The following is a 21,261-nucleotide window of genomic DNA, read 5'->3' on the forward strand; positions in this document are numbered from 1 at the left end:
AATAACACAACATCATTAGTTCATAAATGAAAACTAAATAAAAAAAATTAAATACAATAAATGTTTGTAATTTCAAATGTGCAATATAAAACAGAATAAATTAAATAAATTCACATAATCATATAGCAATGAATGTGGACCTGTATGGGTGGAGGGAGGGTGAAAAGTGAAATCAAGGCATAAACTATACATATGGATGTATGCGTATAAAAAAAATTGTCTATAATTGGTTAAATATACAAAACTAAATGATACGACAATAGCATATAATCAATCAATCCTATACATATCATATGCATGAATGAATGAATAAATAATAATTACAATAAACACAATATTTGTAGCAATGGATTTGTTTGAAACAAAATCGCCCCATAAAGTCATTCAATTAGTAAGTAATCATCGTAATAAGCATGTTATCCTGCTATAGATATATAAAAAAAATGTAAACGTATATAACAAGGCTTAAAATTTTGAAAAAAAAAAATATATAATTAGATATGATATTCTTATATGAATAAACATTTAAAATATATCGTACTGTCTGTCTTCTGCCCGTTCTTCTTATTTTGATTTTTTTTCTTCCATTATTTAACCCATGAAGAGCAAGTTACACAACTTTTCTATATAATATATAGAATTATATACTTAATTAAATATGTATATGTTTATAGTATTAATAGCAAGTTTTCTAAATTTAAAAAAGTTCGTATAATTTACAATGTCCTATGTTAAACGCTCTGTTTTCTTCCTCATTTATACATTAATATGTAATGGCTAGGGTAAAACATGTGGTTAGAAATATTATAATTGAAGCTGGTGTATCATTAGTTTGTTCTATAGTGTGTATAAATTAGGTTTAGTTGTTAGTGTTTTCCATCAATATATATAATACAAAATATTTAACAATTTTTTTTCTTTTGCAAATTCTGCATGTGATGTTTAGAATCCTCAGAACATTACAATGCTCTTTAGTTTTCATGTTTGTTTTCCTTTGTTCTTGTTTTTTCTTTTAAACTTCCTTTTACACAAAATCTTTTCTTATAGCGAGTGGAGTTTTTCTCTGGCGAGCTCCACGTCCCGATAATAGGTACGTCAGATCTAAGGGAGGTTCATTGCCGCCTGTACTTAAATGTTTAGAACGTGTTTTTAGTACTTTTAATACAGTTTCCAAATGCGAGCGTTTTTCCTTGATGCTCTGTAAATGATAGAAAAAAGAACGATCACGAATAGTTAAGTTAGTAAACAAGAGGGTACGGACAAAAAAAATACACCCCTTGCCGCTATGGGTATACACATAAGTTAGACGGCATAGAGATAGTATCATATGCGGACGATTGTACGATCCTGGCATCAGGCCCCCCACTCATTGTTGACATCTGCGATAGGTTGAACGTCTACCTCATATTTCGCTGCAAAGAAATCTGAAGATATCTGCCACCAAATCTTCAGTACGATTCCCAGGCTTCAGTAGCGGGATCACTATGTCCGTTTAGTACTGTGCATCTGCATATAAAGTGGCCTAAAGTTTCGACTTCTCCTAAATTACACAATGAGCATCGTTGGTCAACATCAGGCCCATATAACCAAGGTATTTATATTTGTTTACAATTCGTATTGTCTCATCATTGTACAACCATTCTTCGCTTGTGGCAAGACGCGCTCCATTCCTGAAAACCATAATCTCCAATTTGACTTGGTTAACTTCCATACCCCATTTTCAAAATTTTTTGGCAGCCCGAACCATTTTTAAAAATGCCGAGTTGACCAAATTTAGGGCCCTGCCAAAAGGCGCCCGTACCAACTAGGGCCTTGAAATACACATAATCTCGAAAACACCTCAGCTCTAACCATTTCAAATTTCAAAGAGTTATCTCCATCCGTTATCAAATGACATATTTTTTACTAGTTTTCTTTCGATTCTATTCCACTATACATCGCCTCGTCGTCTTCCCCGCTTGCCCTTTTCATGCTTTCACTTGTCACACCTCTTTTTTGATTAATTGCACCTGTAGTCCTATTGTCCCGTATTGATGCCAAAAGCCATGCTAATCTTCGCCCATTAGCTTGGACTAGGTCGCCTCAAAAAGCTTCGCATTCACCAAGTTTGACGACGGTAATACTCTGGCCCTTACAGCCAAGTCATTTGCCCTCTCATTCTCTCTTACTCCGCAATGGCCCGGTACACAGATGAGGCCCGGCATGAGATAACTTTGAGCACCATACAGGCTGAAACTTTGAGCTCCAATCTGTGATGTATTTCTTGTTATAACGAGAAGCTTGGCTGGGAGCTACCGGGCGCGTTTACAGGTTGCGTATAGTGGAATGCTCAATACAGCATAGCTGCGGTCGCGGACAATCGGCGCGATCGAGTGGAGTCTCAGTGAGAGGCCGGGCGGCACCAGCTCTTGCTTCAATACTGAGTGCCTATGATGCTCGTTAAGACAAGGCGAGTTATTGGCCACCTTTCTCCCGCGGCGATCGGTCCTTTTGACCGGAACAAGCTTGCTCAACTACTTGAGCTTGACGAGGATCGCCACCTCCACATGAAAATGTGGCTACAACAATAACAACAAGGACTCCATCGGGACAATACGGTACGTACAACCGGCTGCCATGGGATTAATCCATGCTGGTGCTCAGCAATATAATATATATAAAGAAGGCATCAGTGGCGCGATCACTCTGCCCTTTTCCAGATGTTGGCAACTATGAGAGTGTTCAGATAAAGAAAAATGAAAGGTTTGTGTCATAGTCGACCACCGTTGTTACATTCATTTTTTTTGAATAATAATTTGACGGTGGAATTCCCGGCACGGGATATCTGTGATCCCGATACAGAACGGAACATTGAGGTCCGATCTGTGTGGTGTTCACTGCTATCACGAGAAGCTTAGCTGCGAGCTACCGGGCGCGTTCACAGGTTGCGGATAGTGGAATGCTCTATACGGAGTAGCTGCAACGGAATTCGCTGACAATCAGCGGTATTGAGCGAAGACTCTCAGTGAGAAGTTGGGCGGCATCGGCTCTTGCACAAATACTGAGTTCCTTCAATACCATGGCAGACGGTTGTACGTACCGGATTGGCCCTCGGTGCACAACACACTGCTGCAACAACAATAACAACAAGTGAGTTCTCATGATGCTGGATATGACAAAGCGAGTTATTGGCGCCTTTAAATAACCAATGGCAGTCCTGTTCCAGCGTACCGAAACGAGCTTGCTCACCTACAGAACCTTGATGAGGATCGCCACCGTCAAAGGAGCAACAACAACAACGGTTGAATTACCTGGACCATCTCTTCGGATCCGTCACTGTTACGTCGCCAGAAATGACTAAGGCCTGTCATCTCTCTTGCTATTCCAAAGTAACTTAGCAGTAGACCACAGCTCGCCAATGCCGGCGCCTAATTACTTACATTGCTTCAAGTGGCCTTTTCATAAATATCGCTTATCTTTATTGATCACCCTACTGATTTTCAGATTCAGTAGGATCGGGGCAGCCATTCCCATTTTCGAGTAACAGTGCCTGCCCCGCAAAGTTGGGCCGCACTTTGAGTATTCGAACGGGTGCTGCGTTAATGATGTCTCGTTATGTTTTTTTCAGCAATATGTACATTAGAGAGAGGTGACAGCTCATTGAAGCGGCGATAAGTGCATTCTGTGATGTCGTCCCAATCGGCTTTCTTCTGATTTATATTCGTTCGGTATGAAAGGCTATGAAATCGGATGGTCGGTCAATGGTGAGAATTATGGAAAGGTGGCCCGATGCCAATAAAATGCTGGAGACGTCAATTACTAGACCTGTTAGTCGAGCAGAGATGTCCGCCGAGTTGCTGCAATTGCCCGCAATTCTTGTGGGGCGTTCACATTCACCGTGCAAAACGTCGAGCTGTCAACTACCAACGTCTTGCCCCCCTAGTCGTTATCTAGCATAAAGCATGATGCTCATGCAAGTCTCCAGTACCAAGCGATTCTAGCCCCACAACAAGTCCGACAACTGTTAACTGACTGCTGACTGCTACCCCCGTAAATTCCATGTGGGGGTCATTGGGTGAACATCTTTTTCCGTGCCGGGATTTCATCCAGTCGCCTTGTCATTCCAGAGTTCTGAAAGCGGCTCGACAATGTCTTACTGGTGAAAGTCGCGTGCTCTCCTAACTAAGCTAATCTTTTCCCATGTCGTCTACCAACATCTCAGTTTGGATTTGGTTCTTTGAGAAAAACGTTTTCATCTTGACGGGGTCAATAAGGCTACCGACGTATTCGCAGAAAAGCTTTCAGGAGTTGCGTTTTGCCACTCTTGTCGTTCTACTGAACTCTCGACTATGATTACTTGAAAAAAAAAATATATTTTTTTTTGTGTTAATTATCATCATATCTTACCATTACTGGCGTTGAATTTGTGGTCGTCGAAATTGTTATTGTAGCTGGACTGGTGCTATTTTGACGTTTCTTTGTGGGAGTTTGATATAGTTTATTGGTTTCCTTCTTTGAAGATCCACCACCAGCATTTCCAGTAGCTGTAGTTGAACTTGTCGCTAGGCTTGGTGATTCATTTTCAGTCTTTTGTTTTTTGGATTTCAACATTGATGGATCTACTTCATGAGGCTGTAGGGGGAGAAGTCAAAGATAACATATCAGTGGCAATCATTCGAAGATATCCAAATCGAAAAAAAAAAGTTTTAAACAATGTTTGTGACAAACTTACCGCATATGTCTTAGCTATCTTTAACTTCTCCTCGAATTTTCGGAATGCATAACTTTTTGTACAAGTCGGATGATTTGTTTTGGTTCGCGCAAAGAACCTTGCCGACTTATCCACGCGCAGTTCACAAATAAAACAGTGCGTCTCATCGTTGCATTCAATCGGTCGACCCTTGCAGAATGTTGTACGATCCAAGACCCAACAGCGACCTATGACCAGGTTGATGGGGACAACTTCATACAGCGGCACACGTACCACTTCGTTGGGGTAGAATTTACGCGAGGGTTCGTGGTATGTTTCATGCGGTCTCAGAAAATGATGACCGAATATAAAACGTTTACCCTTGCCATCTTTCCACAAACGCTCGACGCGAAAGATGTCACATTCGTTGTAATCAATTTCGCCAATTGTCTCGTAGGTGTGCTTCTTCAAAGGTACAACATTGCCAGCAGCATCCTTAACAGGTATATCGCGTAGAACATAGACAGCATCACCTTGCCGCACCTGCAAGTTTTGACCACGCATTAGTGTTAGATAATAGCGATGACCTTCTTCGGTGAAATCCTCCAAAGGTATCTCTCTGTCGACAATACGCGGCTCACAACGTTCACAGAGATAGTTTTCAGCTTTTACATCGGCTTTAGTACATTCCGTGTGCTGCCATACCATACAGCGAGCACATTGGATCATTAAACCCTCATCTTTGAAAAGGCCACAAATGCAACGTATTATATCCTCAGTATGTGCAGATGAAGTGTCCAGACTGGTGTTGGCGCCTGGATGTTGCTCTATTCGTTTGACATATTCCTGTGGCTCATGCTCTACAGCATTTACGATTGGCTTGAAATCTTTCAACAACATTTCATCTCCTAGTATTTCCAATAATGTTGTGTATTGTTTTTGTTTTTCCTCCTGAAATTCTTTTTCCAGCAATTCCACGTGACCCAATTTGCTCGACTCGTGGTTTTTCTCTAACGTTAGTCTTGTTTCTTTCAGTAACTTCACCATATCAGCATTAAATTCTGCAGGGAGTTTGTAGAAGCCTTGCTCAACGTTACTTTGAATTCCTTTGAAGTCAGTTACTTCTACCTTCTGTTGATTCTTCATTGAGGCTTTCTTCTTTTTATTGCTATTCATGCCAGCAGATGGCAAAAGTGTGATAGCCACCAGAGACTGTTGGGTATTGTCGGGATTTTTAGCCATTTCTAAATTAGTGCAAATATCCCGTAAAACTTTTGCCATTTTGGCCATTTTATCCAATTCAGGATCTTGCACTGCTAGGGTAAGACCGCGGGTCTTTATGCTTCTAGCTGTGCACAGAGCCGTTATTTGAGCAGCCAATGATGCTGGGGTGGAGGGGCGTCTTTGAGTTATAGCACCTGGCATTACGGGACTTGGACTAGATGCTGGAGTTGGGGTCGTCGCTATGGGAGTTTGCGATTTTGAATCGCAGCTCCTATCTAAGGCTTTGCGGTTGCGTTTTTTGGCACGTATTTTCTCAAAATTTCGTACCAAAAATATGGAATATTTCAAAACAAGTTTCTTTTCCTTTTCTGATAAGGGTTGCATGCGAGTAGGTGTTGCCACAACTTTGGTTGCCTGTCGTTGAGTATTCTTTTTTGCTTTGCGTTTTCTCTGGCGACCTTTGGCATCTCCGCTCTTAGGTGTTGGTTCAATGGTAGCCTGTCAATATAGCATATATTAAAATAGAAATTTAAATAAATCAAAAATAGAAATTATCAAGCTAGAGTCTCATAGGTTGTTTTCCTACTGGCGACTACACAGATAATTCGTAATACAACGTTTTAGGCGCGTTTTAGGCCGCCGTAGCGCAGAGGTTAGCATGTGCGCCTATGACGCCGAACGCCTGAGTTCGAGTCCTGTCGATAATATCAGAAAAAAATGTCAGCGGTGGTTTCCCTTCTTAGTACTGGCGACTTTGGGAGGTACTATGCCATGTTAACTCTTCTCCCCTTAGTGTTACCCCGGCGGACAAAAATGCAAAAATCGAAAATGAAAATTGTTATGAAATATTTTACTAATCTTCAAAAAAAAAAAACTGCCAAAATTAAAATTTTTAGCAGAGTGGATCTAAAAAGGCCCGACTTTGGCCGCCCTAATTCTTTTTCTGTTCTTCTGTGTTCTTCAGTGAAGTGTCCTAAATCAGCTGCACAAACTTGCTCCAATTCAATATTTTGGATTATTTTGTAAACAATGATTGTTCGGCCCTTTTCTGGAAAGTGGGTTAAAAACTCCTTTATATTGGCATTCTAGCATATCAAAATGTTCTACAAAATTGTTCGCCGGAATATTCTACTAATGTTCCCTTAATACACCAAGATCCAAAACTTAACATAAACACCGGAAATCAATGAAACAGTTAAAGTAAACGCCTTTTATAGGCTTAAGAACTTAAATTAAGAGATTGGTTTATATGGGAGCTATATCCTGTTATATACCGATTTGGACCATACTTGACGGTGTTTTTGAGATTCATAGCAGAACTTATTGTGCAAGATTGCAGCCAAATCGGATAATAATTACATCCTCTGGGAGATGGGTTTATATGGGACATATATAAGCTTATACACCGATTTGAACCGATTTTGAATGCAAAATTTTATGATGGATGAAATGTTGCTACAACAACAACAACGGTAGTTTTGACAAATTTCCGTGCCCACAGATCTTTTCGTAATTCATAATTCCTAAGTTTCAAAATGGACCAATTTTGAATGCAAAATTTTAGACAAATCGGGTAGTAATTGCGACCTCTGGAGGCTGAAGAATTTAAATCCGGGGATCAGTTTATATGGGAGCTATATTAGGTTATAGACCGATTAGGACCATACTACACTTTTTTCTATGTTACACTCAAATATACCTCTGTGCTAAATTTTAGGGCTCTATGTTAACTCTAACTATTTTAGTCGAACGCATACGCTAAGAGTCAACACTGTGTGCTTTTTGGAATCTATAAAATGGAGGCCCCTTATCATTTAGCTCAAAATTTGAATCGGACAGCACTCAGTGATATGTGAGAAGCTTGGCCTTGTTCCTTAGTGGAATGTTCATGGGCTAAATTGCATTTGCATGGGAGCTACCAGGCGCGTCCCCAGGTTGCGGATAGCGGAATGGCCCACACGGAGTAGCTGCAGTGGCAGTCGCGGACAATCAGGGGAGAGTCTCAGTGTGAGGCAGGGGGGGCACCGGCTCTTACACAAATACTGGGTGCCTTTGATGCTCGATATGACAAGGCGAGTATTTAGCGCCTTCAAATAACCAACGGCCACCCTGTTCCCGCGACAATCGGAACGAGTTTGCTGGCCGACAGGAGCTTGACGAGGATCGCCACCTCCACATGAAAATGTTGCTGCAACAACAACAACGGTAGTTTTAATAAATTTCCATGCCCACAGATCTTTTCGTAATTCATAATTCCTAAGTTTCACCGAAATCGAAGGGTATTCTCTTATCTATTTGAAAGCTTTGGCACATCTTGGAAACCAAACCAAAATAAAATACATTAACATGCCAATATTCTTACACTTACCTTTGGCTCTATTGGTAACGGTTTGATGCGCTGCGATTTACCACCAATGACGCCACGGCAATGAGGTGTATTACATCGACATGGTTGACCCTCCGAGGGATTAAACAAAGAAAAATTGTAGTCATAGGTCAATTCTTCGCCCTCCGTAATGGGCCGTTTGGCAAATAAAGCCATGCGAGACAAGCCATTTACTGACCATTTTTGTATTTCACAATTCGGCTCACAAGAATGATTGACAAAACGGCAATCGCTGCCCATGCGGTGACCATCAATTACCAAACCACCATCCAAATGTAAACAATAGTGATGGGTATCATTTAGATATATGGTGGCCATGCGATCTTTAAATTCGCGTTCGGTGACAACTTCTCCAACATATTCCAAAATGTAGGTACCCTTGGGTATGGGTAATTTGGTGCGTACGCCCCAACCCTTATTCTCGGTCATGAATCTTTCTACGCCGGGAGCAATTTCATGTTTTTGTATTTTCTGATTTTGACATTTATCACGAGTGGGACAGTTGGTTGGGGAACATTCGGTGTAGACCATGCGATTGAGGCAATTATCACCACAACCCATGTCTGGTTTGCAATTGCACATGGGATGGTCATAGGCTGCCACGGGAGGAGGTTTCACATTTTCGGCATACATGTTGGTGCGTATTTTGCGAAAATTCCAAGATGCCACTGTTATGCGAGAGGGCAGTTTAGAGTTGGTGTGGGCCCACCAAATATCATAGGGCAATTCGAAATCGTATTGTGTGCGCCGCAGGTATTTCTCACAATACGGAGGGGGAGGTAATGTCGGCTTGATAGCTACCTCGGAGCCATCTTTAGTTTCCTTAACCTCCGGCTGAGGTTTATTTTCACTTTCGGATTTTTTCTCAAAAGAATCTTTTTTGTTGTAGGCTCTTTTTGTGGTTGCTACCTGAGCGACTTTGTAGTAGTCTGAAAATAAACCGGCTGGTAGATAGGTCTTTTTGCCTATTTTCATTTTCTTGGAGGATGTGGATAACTTCTCGTCACTGGTATCACTGTGATCAGTCTCTCCATTTACCCGGTATTGGCGTTCTTTCAAAGGCAAAACATCATGCTCCTCGTAGTTGACATTGCAATCGACGGCTTTGGCGTCCCTTTCTATCTCTTCTGGTGTTCGAATTATTTCAATTGGTGCCGGGATAGGAGGAGGAGCCTTTGCTACAGCCGGTGTACACTTTTGAGACATAATCATGGGATGTATGGAATTTCGTCGCTTAAGTTTTATTTTGCAACTTAGCAACGTACTAGGATCTATGCCAGCTGGGAGTTTGATGTTCGCATCAAGCAGAGATTTTACCGTCTTTGAGACAGATGATTGCTTTCGAACTTGACCAGTTGCAGGTGGAGGAGGTGGCGGAGGTGTTTTAGGTCTAATCGATTTGGTTTCTTTGATGAGTTTTGAACGCCTTGCTCTCGAAGCCAAAGGTTTGTTGTCTTCTTCTTCCGCTTCTGCTGATGACAACTTTTTGGATGATTTGGAAGCTTGAGATTTGCTTTCCTCATTCGACGGTTTCGATGGCTCCGATTTCTTTGTGGAAGGCATACGTTTTTCGGCACTTGCTGGTATGGCGTTTTGCCAACTTGTTGCTTCAGTCACTTTGCTTGTCGTAGAGGATTTATCCTCTTTATCCAACTTTCGTTTGAATTCACGACGTGTATGTCTTGACCTGGGCGTGGAGGGTGATTGTTCCAAAAGTTTCTCGTTTGCCGCCGGTGCAGAGGTTTGCTCACTTCTTTCCTTACTGTTCATAGGAGATTCTTGTAATCTTTCCAGTGCCACCACCGAGAGACGAGGTGTTCTATTGTTTCGCTCCAGAAAGGTTTGAGATGTTTCCCCCTCTTGTGGTACTCTATCACAATGCTTTGGTTGCACTGCAGCACTATCCTCTTTTCTCTCGATAGTTGTGGTGGCTGAAACTGTCGCTGCTTTGGAAATAATGGGCGAGGAGAGTTCCTCTGCCATTTGCACACATTCGCCACAATCGGTTGTGGCATCTAATATCAAACTATCTTGCAGCTTGCGTCTCTTACGCCGCACTGTGGGAAAGCCAGTGCGATTGATTTTCTTGCGTTTTCTTTTTAACAACAAATTGCCGCCGGTTTTATTTAGCAGCGATTCCACAACGCGTTGGCCTTGCATTCTTTGCGCCGAGTCCGTGTTCATGTCCAACAAAAGGGGTGAATCAACCTCCGATTTAGTGATAATACCAGTAGTGGCATCTGTTAGTTTAGCCATGGGCGGTATTTGTATTTCTAATTCTACCGAAGGCTCGAAGACTCCCGGTGGAGGACAAGAAGAAGACTCCGATTCTATTTGCAGCACCGAAGACAGCGGTGTTTTTTGTCTAGCACATGTCACCACATCCTCTCCATGGTGGTTAATGGCAATGCGCGAAACCAAACCTTCCAAACGTGACCTTTTCTTGTGCACTGCCTCGGTGACTTGCTTGAGACTGTTCAGTGATTGTGGACTTATGTCCAACAACTTACCGCCACTTATGGAATTGGAGTCGCCAACCGCTACCCTCAGTGGAGAGAGAGTGCTTGCAGTCTTATTACTATTCGAGTCTTCACTAAGAGAATGTGGGGGCTGCTGCAGCAGATGCCGTTTCTTGGGAGTTAGATTGGCCTTAGCCGTCTTTGCATTGAATTGTTGCTGAGATTTTGTGTTGGCCGTAGATTTGGCAGCGGCTGCTGCTGCGGCCCATGCCTCGGAATTGTTAGCGAATAATTTAGCGGCCACGGCCACTGCAACATCGCTGGGTTTCTCGCCGGGAGTTAAAAGGTAGTGGCGTTTCTTCAATGGCAACTTGTGATCATCCGGACTAGAACTACTGGCCTTTTTGTGCCTTCTTTTCGAAGATGTTCCCTGGCCCGATCCACTAGATGGGGCCATACCACTACCTCCTTCTGCTCTGGCCGAGAGCATGGCAAAATCCAGGTTTTCGGACATCTTACGCTTTTTCAAAGACTTCTTGTCCCTTGCATCTCTTTTGCCCATTGATACTGAGGCACTGGATGTAGATGCTACCGCTTGCGCTGCTGCAGCAGCCGCAAAACTTTGCTTCAGTTTTGTCGCCTCAGCCATCAATTTTTCCTTTTGTGATAAAATACCACCAACAGTAACCGAACCTGTTGTTTTTTCGGAGACCCCAGAACTTTGAATTCTACATCTCGTTGAAAATGTGTTTGTGAGTATTTCTATTTCAGTTAATAATTTCGAGTCCACAATGGCATTTTTACTCGACGATGAGTTATGAGAACGAAACAGCTTTCGTCGCCGCCGTTTGCGCATCTTGGTGGTGCCCACCGAATAAAAGGAGCTGCAATAGCTTGCCACCGATGATCTACGCGACTTTATTTTTCTCGCCGCATGATGGGATCCCGGCAGTTGTAGCAAATCGTGAGCAAATTCAGAAGTGGTGGAGTTCTTACGCTGATGCAATGACAGTTTGGCAGGAGTTGGTGGAAGATCGTTGGACAAGTCAAAGATTTTCGCCTGATTGCTGTTGCTCAAACTGGCGAAAGACTTGTGAGAATTATGATGACTGTTGCCGGAGGAACCCCGGCCAAAGTACTCTCCCGTAGCTATGTAGCGATTGATTTCACCATATTTCTTCGAGGCACTGGTAGTGGGCAGCTTCTCCAGCGATGGCTTGCAGACATACTCATTGGATTCCTCACTGCTTTGACCCAAGGACAAACCAGCCAATTGCAATATGTCTTGTTCGTCTTTGAGCGAACCTATTGACTTGGGCATAATTGAAGATCTCCTTTTTCTGCGAAACTTGGATGATTTCGAAGTACCTCCCAATATGCTTTCCTTGCAATCGCTTCGATAACCACAAGATTTGGCACGAGATTTCCGAGAAGCGCAGCTTTTTGTGCTGTAGCGACTTTTGCAACTCGCATCGCTTTTGTAGCCAGAATTATGGGAGTGTTTTGTATGTTTCGAGACGCGAAACGAAGATGAGCCATAGTCCGAAACGTAACCACTTTTGGCAGCCAAGATTTTGCTGCACACCGTAGATTTAGAGGAACGATCTCTAAAGCGTTCATCACCATCGCTTTTATAGCCTGTGGTGCTGCAAACGCTGGGTCGGCGAAATTTACGATTGACATCGATTTTACGCCAGACAGGATCCAATTGAATGTCGTCCTTGGTGGCACTCTGCTGCTGGTTGGATGGGTGAGTGGCATTCTTTTGTGTTTTGTCTCCCCCACCCGTGGAAGCGGCCGCACTCATCGATTGTCTCCGTTTATTCCTCGGTGGAGGATATAGCACTCGTTCCGTCGCATACATGCGCTTATCCAATAAGGCAATATCAATTTTGGGTTTTGTTGAAGCAGAAGAGCAAGACGCTGCAGCCGCCGACTCCGACGTCGACTCTACGCCTTGCTTATCAGCCGTTGTATTTGCCGACTTACTGGGCGAATGTAATAACACTGAATTATCATTACCGGAAGCCAGTGTGGTACAGGGATGGGGTGATGTACTTTGTGTTGATATACTAGTCGTCGACACTACGCCAGAATCTCCCGATTCATTTATATTCGAGGAGGTAATTTTTTGTTGAGCGTTGGTATGGTGCGAAGGTGACATCATGGTTAGGGTTAAGTCTACAAGCTTATCCGGCTTTTTCGGTCTTCCTCGACGTTTTTTATTGACGCTTGCCGCTGATGAGGATATACTGTCCGATTGCGAATTAGTATTGATCTGAGCTAATATCTCACTTTGTGATGTCGTCGCTTGCGACGACTTGGTATTTTCGCTCTCCGATGATTTGGTGTTTTGACCCAACATTTGGGTCTTTTCCATAAAATCTTGCAATAATGTTGACTGATATTGGGGTAGTTGCTTCGTTTTGGTTTTGGGATAATGCGACAGTAACGGACTATCTTCATCATCATCGGAATCTTCAACCACCCGTTCGACAGCAGCCCGCACATTGGGCAACTCATTATCACTGCTGGATAAGCCAATGTGATCGCTAACTCCAGTCGTTCCAGTAGAAACTGGAGCACCACAGGCCTGCATATTTATATGGGAATGGCCTAGATTATTGGCAGTCACATGTTTAACACCCAAAGCTGTAAGCAGCAAACGCGGAGCTCTCTGAGTACACGCAGACGCAGCTACATTTGCTTTCAGTTTTTGCGACAAAGGCTCATCTTCTGAATCTGTGGAAAAGACATTTGTTTGGGCTGTGGTCAGCAGCGATTTCAATGATTTCAGCGATCTTTTGGCCTCAATAACACCTTTTATGACAGATTTTTTGCGTTTAACTTTACGCTTGGATATTTTCTCAGGGCCTGTGGTTGCATTTGTGGTATTTGTAGCCTCTGAACATCCAGAATCTGTAACATCACTATCTCCTACACCACCGCCCGACATGGTGGTGTTAGTTGCCAGTACCGGTATTAACGATGTTAGCGACAATTCATTTTTCTCTTTAATTGCGGCTGAACGTGGACTAACAATGACAGACAGGGCTTTTGCTGTCACCGGCGTGGTTGCGGTACTCACTAAAGTTTTCATTTTTTCTTCAGACTTTATTCGTTTTTCTTGCTGCTGTTGTGCTTGTTTGTATTTTTGTTGATTTTGTGTTGATGATGGGGTTGGTGTTGGTGTTGGTGGTGGGGATGAAATTTTCAATTTGATTGATTCTGAACTTTTATTGCTAAGGGCCGATACAGATTTCTGTTCTTCCTGCCTTGTGGTCTTTGCCAATGGGGGCTTAATATTTTGAACAGCTGTAACTGTGGGTCTAATGGCGGATATCTTCATGCGCAGACAACCATCAGAATCAGTGCGTTGTATGCTGAATTGTGTGGCTAATGCAATATTTGATAAATTACTAACGCTGCTGCTGCTGTTGCTGGTGTGACTGCTGTTACTGCTACTGCTGCTGCTGCTATTCGTTGTCGCTGAACCTGATGATGCTGTGTTGCTACAGTTTTTCTTCTTCTCATGTCTTTTCTTATGTTTATCTTTTTGTGGGCTCTCATGTTCATTCTGTTAAAGGGAATTCGAATATATAAGATGGATATGAGGATTTTTTTTTATAGCTATGACATGACAAAATTTACTTTATTTTCTGGTATTGATGAGGATTCTTTTCTATGCTGATGCTGCGATTCCAAAACATTCCTTGATTTTGAATCATTCAATGTGCTCATTATTTATTGGAGAACAATTTCCTGTAAGAAAAAAGAATGAAAACAGTTTTTTTTTTACTAAATATGGAAGATATGGCTGGAAGGAAATTCTACAAAAGGCAACATGGTACATCAAAATATTTAAAATTATATTTTTGGGGAAATTGAAACTGGGTTTAAGTCATTATAACTAATCCGACATAGCATCGATCTAAAACAAAGACCTTGTCTAAAAGGCGGAGAAGCAAATTGGGGAAAATGTTTATACATCAGACAGATGAAGGCAACCATGTGAAATGATACAGGACGAGAGTGGTGAAAATAATCAAGAACATGCTCAGCCGATATTAAAAGCTTTTCGCGAGAAAACTAAGTTACTGAGGAGATTGCTTTCCTTATTGGTAAGCAGTTAAGATCGAAACTGCCGATTTATAGCCACCGATTGGTAGCAGTTCCCTAGTCAAAACTGACTATAATCACTTGGTACTAGTAGTTTTGACGATGAATCCTGGTTGAACGCCTGGATTATTATAAAAGGTGTTCCGAGTGGAGATTCTCAGCGAGAAGCCGGGTGGCACCGGCTCTTGTTTGAATACTGATTGTCTATGATGCTCGACACGACAAGGCGAGAAATTTGGCCATCATGTTCCCGCGGCGATCGGTCGTATAGACCGGAACGAGTTTGCTCACCTATAAGAGCTTGACGATGATCGCCACTACAACAACAAAACTTTCTATCATATGTTTCGCTATTGGTGAGTTGTGGTCTACTGTCAAGATTTGCAGAAGTAAGGAAAATATCGACTCCGCTTCCCTGCCAATAGCTTATATGCTTGAGGCATTACTCCTCCCGAGCCATACTGCAGCATAATGGATTTCGTAACTTGCACTTCATCATCGCACATAATGAGGGTTAAACAAGTAAAAGCGTGCTAAGTTCGGCCGGGCCGAATCTTATATACCCTCCACCATGGATCGCATTTGTCGAGTTCTTTTCCCGGCATCTCTTCTTAGGCAAAAAAGGATATAAGAAAAGAGTTGCTCTGCTATTAAAACGATATCAAGATATGGTCCGGTTCGGACCACAATTAAATTATATGTTGGAGACCTGTGTAAAATTTCAGCCAATTCGTATAAGAATTGCGCCCATTGGGGCTCACGAAGTAAAATAGAGAGAACGATTTATATGGGATCTGTATCGGGCTATAGACCGATTCAGAACATAATAAACACGTTTGTTGATGGTCATGAGAGGATCCGTCGTACAAAATTTCAGGCATATCGGATAATAATTGCGACCTCTAGGGGTCAAGAAGTCAAGATCCCAGATCGGTTTATATGGCAGCTATATCAGGTTATGAACCGATTTGAACCTTATTTGACACAGTTGTTGAAAGTAAGAATAAAATACGTCATGCAAAATTTCAGCCAAATCGGATAGGAATTGCGCCCTCTAGAAGCCCAAGAAGTCAAATCCCCAGATCTGTTTATATGACAGCTATATCAGGTTATGGACCGATTTCAACCATACTTGGCACAGTTGTTGGATATCATGACGAAATACTTCGTGCAAAAACTCATTCAAATCGGATAAGAATTGTGCCCTCTAGAGGCTCAAGAAGTCAAGACCCAAGATTGGTTTATATGACAGCTATATCAAAACATGGACCGATATGGCCCATTTACAATACCAATCGACATACACTAATAAGAAGTATTTGTGCAAAATTTCAAGCGGCTAGCTTTACTCCTTCGGAAGTTAGCGTGCTTTCGACAGACAGACGGACGGACGGACATGGCTAGATCGACATAAAATGTCGCGACGATCAAGAATATATATACTTTATGGGGTCTCAGACGAATATTTCGAGTAGTTACAAACAGAATGACGAAATTAGTATACCCCCCATCTTATGGTGGAGGGTATAAAAAGGGGTTCGCAAAAAAGATTTGTAAACACGTAAATCTGGGAGATTGTTGAAATGGTATATATTTAGAGTAAAATATGGGTCTGATATAAAATTCAACTCAAGTTACCAAACAAGGCTTGGCGAAAGGAAATCTTTATCGATGTGTACTCATAAGAAAGGGCTTTCGGGGAAGATTAGCAAGCTCGTTCTGGTTCAAAGGAAAGATCGCCGCGGGAACTGAGTGGCCTTTGGTTATTTAAAGGTGTAAGTTACCCGTCTTGTCATATCGAGCATCATAGGCACTCCACTCCATACCGCGGATTGTCCGCGACTGCAGTTGGAGCTACTCCGTATGGAGCATTCGCAACCCGTTGACGCGCCCAGTAGCTGGCAGCTAAGCTTCTCGTGGCAGCAAAGAACACCACACAGATCGGAGCTCAAAGTTCCAGACGGCGTGATGCTCACAGCTATCCCGTTGGGAAAGCGTACATATGTCATTTTGAAAACATGTATCTGCAAAGACACCTCAGTGCCTTACGGGTATATCTATAACCCGACAGGATATATGTACAATTTCTAAATGTAGTTCGACAAATGCCTATATGCCACAGTTGGGGACAATTGCTATGGGGACCACCTTCCGGCCAAAAACACTAACAAGACACTTAGACCGATTGGGACAAAAAGGGGTTCAAATGTAAGGTCATCTAGAGCAGAGTACAAATCTGTTATTTGTATTCGGGACCAAGTGCACAGGTACCAGCCCACCCTTCAAGAAAGGGTACAAATTGACATTTGGTCGCACTAACGGTAACGCTGCTCTTGACATGTCGAAGGCTTTTGCTTACACCACACTGCAGTCATGACTAAAACATTGAACCGTTCCTGTTGTAGCAGTGTGTTGTGTTCCATCTTTAGCTTGCTTGGTTCTGTTGTAGATCCAGATCCAAGCAACTAGGTTAAGTTGAAAATAGGGTGCGATATTAATGAGCCTCATGCCACTATGGACGTACACCTAACCCAGTAATCGGTTTGTTGTGCGCTCTAAATAATAAAAAGAACAAAAAACTTAAGTCAAAAATTCCATGCTGCTTACAAAATACCTAATTTATTTCCATACCACTCCCCTTAGTTGATTTTATCTGGTGTGTTCCTATCGTCGCCTCTATTATACCGCGATGGTATGACCTGCTGCTATCCTCTATCTATTCTCCCTTTGTCTTAAGTCTCTTGTCTTAAGGCCATTGCGGCCTCACACTTAATATGTATATCTATGGGGTCGGATATCTAAAGTAGTCTCCATTGTTCTGTTGTATTATCAGTGCGTTGCACTTTTCTTCATCGCAGTCCGCCAAACTACTGTGGAGTAAGTAAGTATTGTTCTAATCATGCTCCAGTAGAACCAGTGGACTATCCTCGGATTCAGACACCGCCAGTATGCACGTATTTGCAATCCCATGGCAGCCGGTTGTACGCACCGGATTGACCCGATGGAATCCTCATCGGCAAGGGCTGCCGCCTCAGTGTACGTGTTCGTCTTTTTTCGTCATGGGAGAGGCACATCCCAGAGTACATTCTCTGCACGCTTCTGGTCCGTGCCGGGATTGAAAAGAACCCCGTACCCTGGTTCTGTTCAGTTTGCCAGAACCGCCTTCATCATCGGTCGGTGTCGGTGAGGTGTAACCGGTGCGTGGAGTGGGTACATTTCCGATCTTACTCTGGCCTCACTTCACAAAGCCAGCAGTGGGTCACAAGCGTCGCCGTCGTCGCCTTCTGCGTCCTCGTCGTCGGACTATGTGACCCCCCTGACCTCTCCCGTACGGCAATTTATGCAACGACAGCACCCTAGCCCTACTATTGCCAGGCCAGTGCCGGGAAGTGTATCGTTCTTGCAGTTAAACTGCAACGGACTGCGTGGCAAGATCGATGAGATCGTAGACTTTATGAGTCGGAAGAGCATATTGGTCGCAGCGATCCAGGAGACAAAGCTGCACAGTTGTCACGGTTACAATGTGCTACGTAAGGATCGCTCAAGGAATGGAGGTGGGGGATTGGCCTTCGTGATACACCATTCCGTGCAATATAGACCCATCTCGCCTGCGCATGGCGCTAGTGACCCCTGCATGGAATGCATGGGGATAGCAGTCAGGTCTGGTACTGCCGAGATAGAGCTACACAACGTGTACATACCGCCGGTTGGTAGCTGTGTACCGATTAATGGCTAGGCTTACAACCCCGACATAAGTGGGCTACTATCTGTCCATAATCGTCTGGTTGTAGGGGACTTTAGTGCGCATCCCCTAGGTAACGACCAGCGTGGCATAGCTTTGGAAGAGCGTATTGAAAGCTCCACGTTTTGCACGGTGAATAAGGATGCCCCCACTAGGATTACGAGGAGGTGCAGCAGCTCGCCAGACATCTCCATTGCATCCCCTAATCTCCTGGGTGACGTACCCTGGCAAGCCGTCATCTCTTTGGGGTCAGACCACCTCCCCATAATTCTCACCATCGACCGACCACCCGACTTCATAACCTCTGAGCGCCGGACGTTTATCAATCATAAGAAGGCCGATTGGACTGGCTTCCGAGACTATACCAATCGCAGCTTCAGTGAACTGCCACTCCCATCTGATGTGCTTATGGCCGAGAGGAAATTCCGAGACATCATCAACGCAGCAGCCGCTCGCTTTATACCAGCCGGTCGAATACCCCAAGTGCGGCCCAATTTCCCGGCGTAAGCAGTGGTACTCGCAGATGAGCGTGATGGCATTCGTGCTATGGACCCCACTAACCCCAGAATCAGCGAGCTGAATCTGGAAATAAACAGGGTAACCAACGAACATAAGCGGAATTTGTGGCTGGAACACTTGGAGCAATGTAACTTAGGCACCGGTGTAGGCAAACTGTGGTCTCAGTCACTTTTGGCGAAATAACCGTGACTGATCCGAAGAGATGCGCCAGGGTTTTCAACCGTCAATTTATTGTGCATCCCGAGAGAGACAGGGCAAGGAGGAGAGCCATTCGCCGTATTCGTGGTCTCCGAGCCGATGAACAGCCATCACAATTTACCGTGGGCGAAGTTACGAATGTCATCCATGGCGCCAAATCTTCCAAGGCGTTGGGCCCCGACGGAATCTCTACATTGATGCTGAAGAATATGGATTCACCTGGAGTTGAGTACCTTACCACTGTCCTCAGCCTGTCATTGAACACTTTTATAGTTCCCGATGTCTGGAAAATGGGCAGAGTGATCCCGCTACAGACCGATCTCCCTTCTCTCACCAATGACAAAGACGTTTGAGGCATTACTCCTCCCGAGCCTCGTAGGAGAATTTCCATTCGCCGAGCATCAGCATGGATTTCGGAGACTGCACAGCACAACAACAGCTTTACATGCCATCACCACACACATTTGCCGTGGCTTCAATCAACCCAGGCCATGTGATAGGACGGTCCTCGTGGCACTGGACCTATCGAAGGCATTCGACACGGTCAGCCATGCCAAATTATTTGAGGACATCGCCAACACGTCACTCCAGCCAGGCCCCCACCCATTGATGACATCTGCGATAGGTTGAACCTCAACGAGCTTGCCTCATATTTCGCTGCAAGAAATCTGAAGATATCCGCCACCAAATCTTCAGTCACACTGTTCGCTACAAATACGCTACAATACTGAGCTGACTGTGATGGTCGATGGAGAAATGATTCCGACCATCAAGTGTCCCAAAATACTTGGCGTCACATTTGACAGCTCTTAAACGTTCTCCCCACATGCCACAGGAATCTGCAATAAAGTCAAAAGTAGAAACAAGGTCCTCAAGTCACTCGCTGGCAGCACTTGGGGTGCAGACAAAGAAACCTTGTTGACCACGTAACAAAGCAATTGGCCGATCTGTGGTAAGTTATGCAGCGCCAGTGTGGTGTCGTCAACTTTGTGACACGCAGTGGAATAATATTCAGATCTGTCAGAATGCCGCCCTCCGAACTGCGACGGGCTGTCTCCTCAGCTCTCATGTGGACCACCTCCATCAGGAGACAAAAATGCTACCAGTGCGAAGACATAACTACATGCTGTCTAAGCAATACCTTTTGGGCTGTTATCGCAGAGACCATCCAAATCATCATCTTGTGGATAGATATCCTCCGCCCAGAAGCCTTAAGATAGATTTACATGATCTAGAGCGTGAGGTTCATCGCTACAAGAGAGAACCTCTAGATCAAGCGGCATATCAAGCAGGTTTAAACAACATTCATGCAGACACAGTAGCAGATGCGGTAAATGACTACCGCGTGAATGTAGTCCTTGGAGAACGACCGCCTCCCGTTGCACCTGAAGAAATCGACCTCCCCCGGCAAACCAGAATAGGTTTGGCTTTATTACGTTCCGGCAGATGCAGCCGTCTCAATTCCTACAGAGCTAGGATTGATGCCGACGTGCAAGATGTATTTCCCGATTGTAACCAGGGACCGCACGATACACGCCACCTGTTTAACTGCCCGGCCAGACCCACCCGACTCAGACCCAGATCCCTGTGGACGCACCCCATCCTAGTCGCGGAGTTCCTGGGTCTTGACACTCAACAGAATCAAGCAGACGAAAGATAGAACACAATAAACTGCTACAACAACAACGTATTTGCATCGAAGGATTCTTCTATCTTATGCACAACCTCGTGCAGGGTAGTCTCCACCGACCTTCCCTTGACATAGGCATGTTGTTTGTATTTGAGCATTTCGCTGAATATGTCCTACTCTTTATTATGGTATCCACAATATGTTTCATGGTTTTGAGTAGAAAGGACGTAAGGCTTATAGGTCTGTAGCCTTTGGTGTCCCATAAATTGCCTTGCCGGGCTTGGGTATAAATACCACCCTTGTCTTCTGCCAGGC

General features: G+C 43.8%; 1 protein-coding gene across 1 annotated transcript in view; it reads right to left on the reverse strand.

The window, feature by feature from the left end:
* Positions 1-696: 696 nt before the first annotated feature.
* LOC106086271 (histone-lysine N-methyltransferase ash1) overlaps positions 697-21,261 on the reverse strand; it is a 39,899-nt gene continuing 19,334 nt past the window's right edge. Inside the window, exons 2-6 of the mRNA XM_013250870.2 lie at positions 14,390-14,500; positions 8,262-14,315; positions 4,712-6,391; positions 4,387-4,611; positions 697-1,198 (exon numbers count right to left, since the gene is read on the reverse strand). Of these exons, the coding sequence (XP_013106324.2) occupies positions 1,025-1,198; positions 4,387-4,611; positions 4,712-6,391; positions 8,262-14,315; positions 14,390-14,479 (8,223 nt within the window). The 5' untranslated portion in view covers positions 14,480-14,500 and the 3' untranslated portion in view covers positions 697-1,024. The remainder of the gene's footprint in view (positions 1,199-4,386; positions 4,612-4,711; positions 6,392-8,261; positions 14,316-14,389; positions 14,501-21,261) is intronic.

The sequence above is a fragment of the Stomoxys calcitrans genome, chromosome 1, assembly GCF_963082655.1.
Source record: "Stomoxys calcitrans chromosome 1, idStoCalc2.1, whole genome shotgun sequence".
In the NCBI taxonomy this organism is placed as follows: Eukaryota; Metazoa; Arthropoda; class Insecta; order Diptera; family Muscidae; genus Stomoxys; species Stomoxys calcitrans.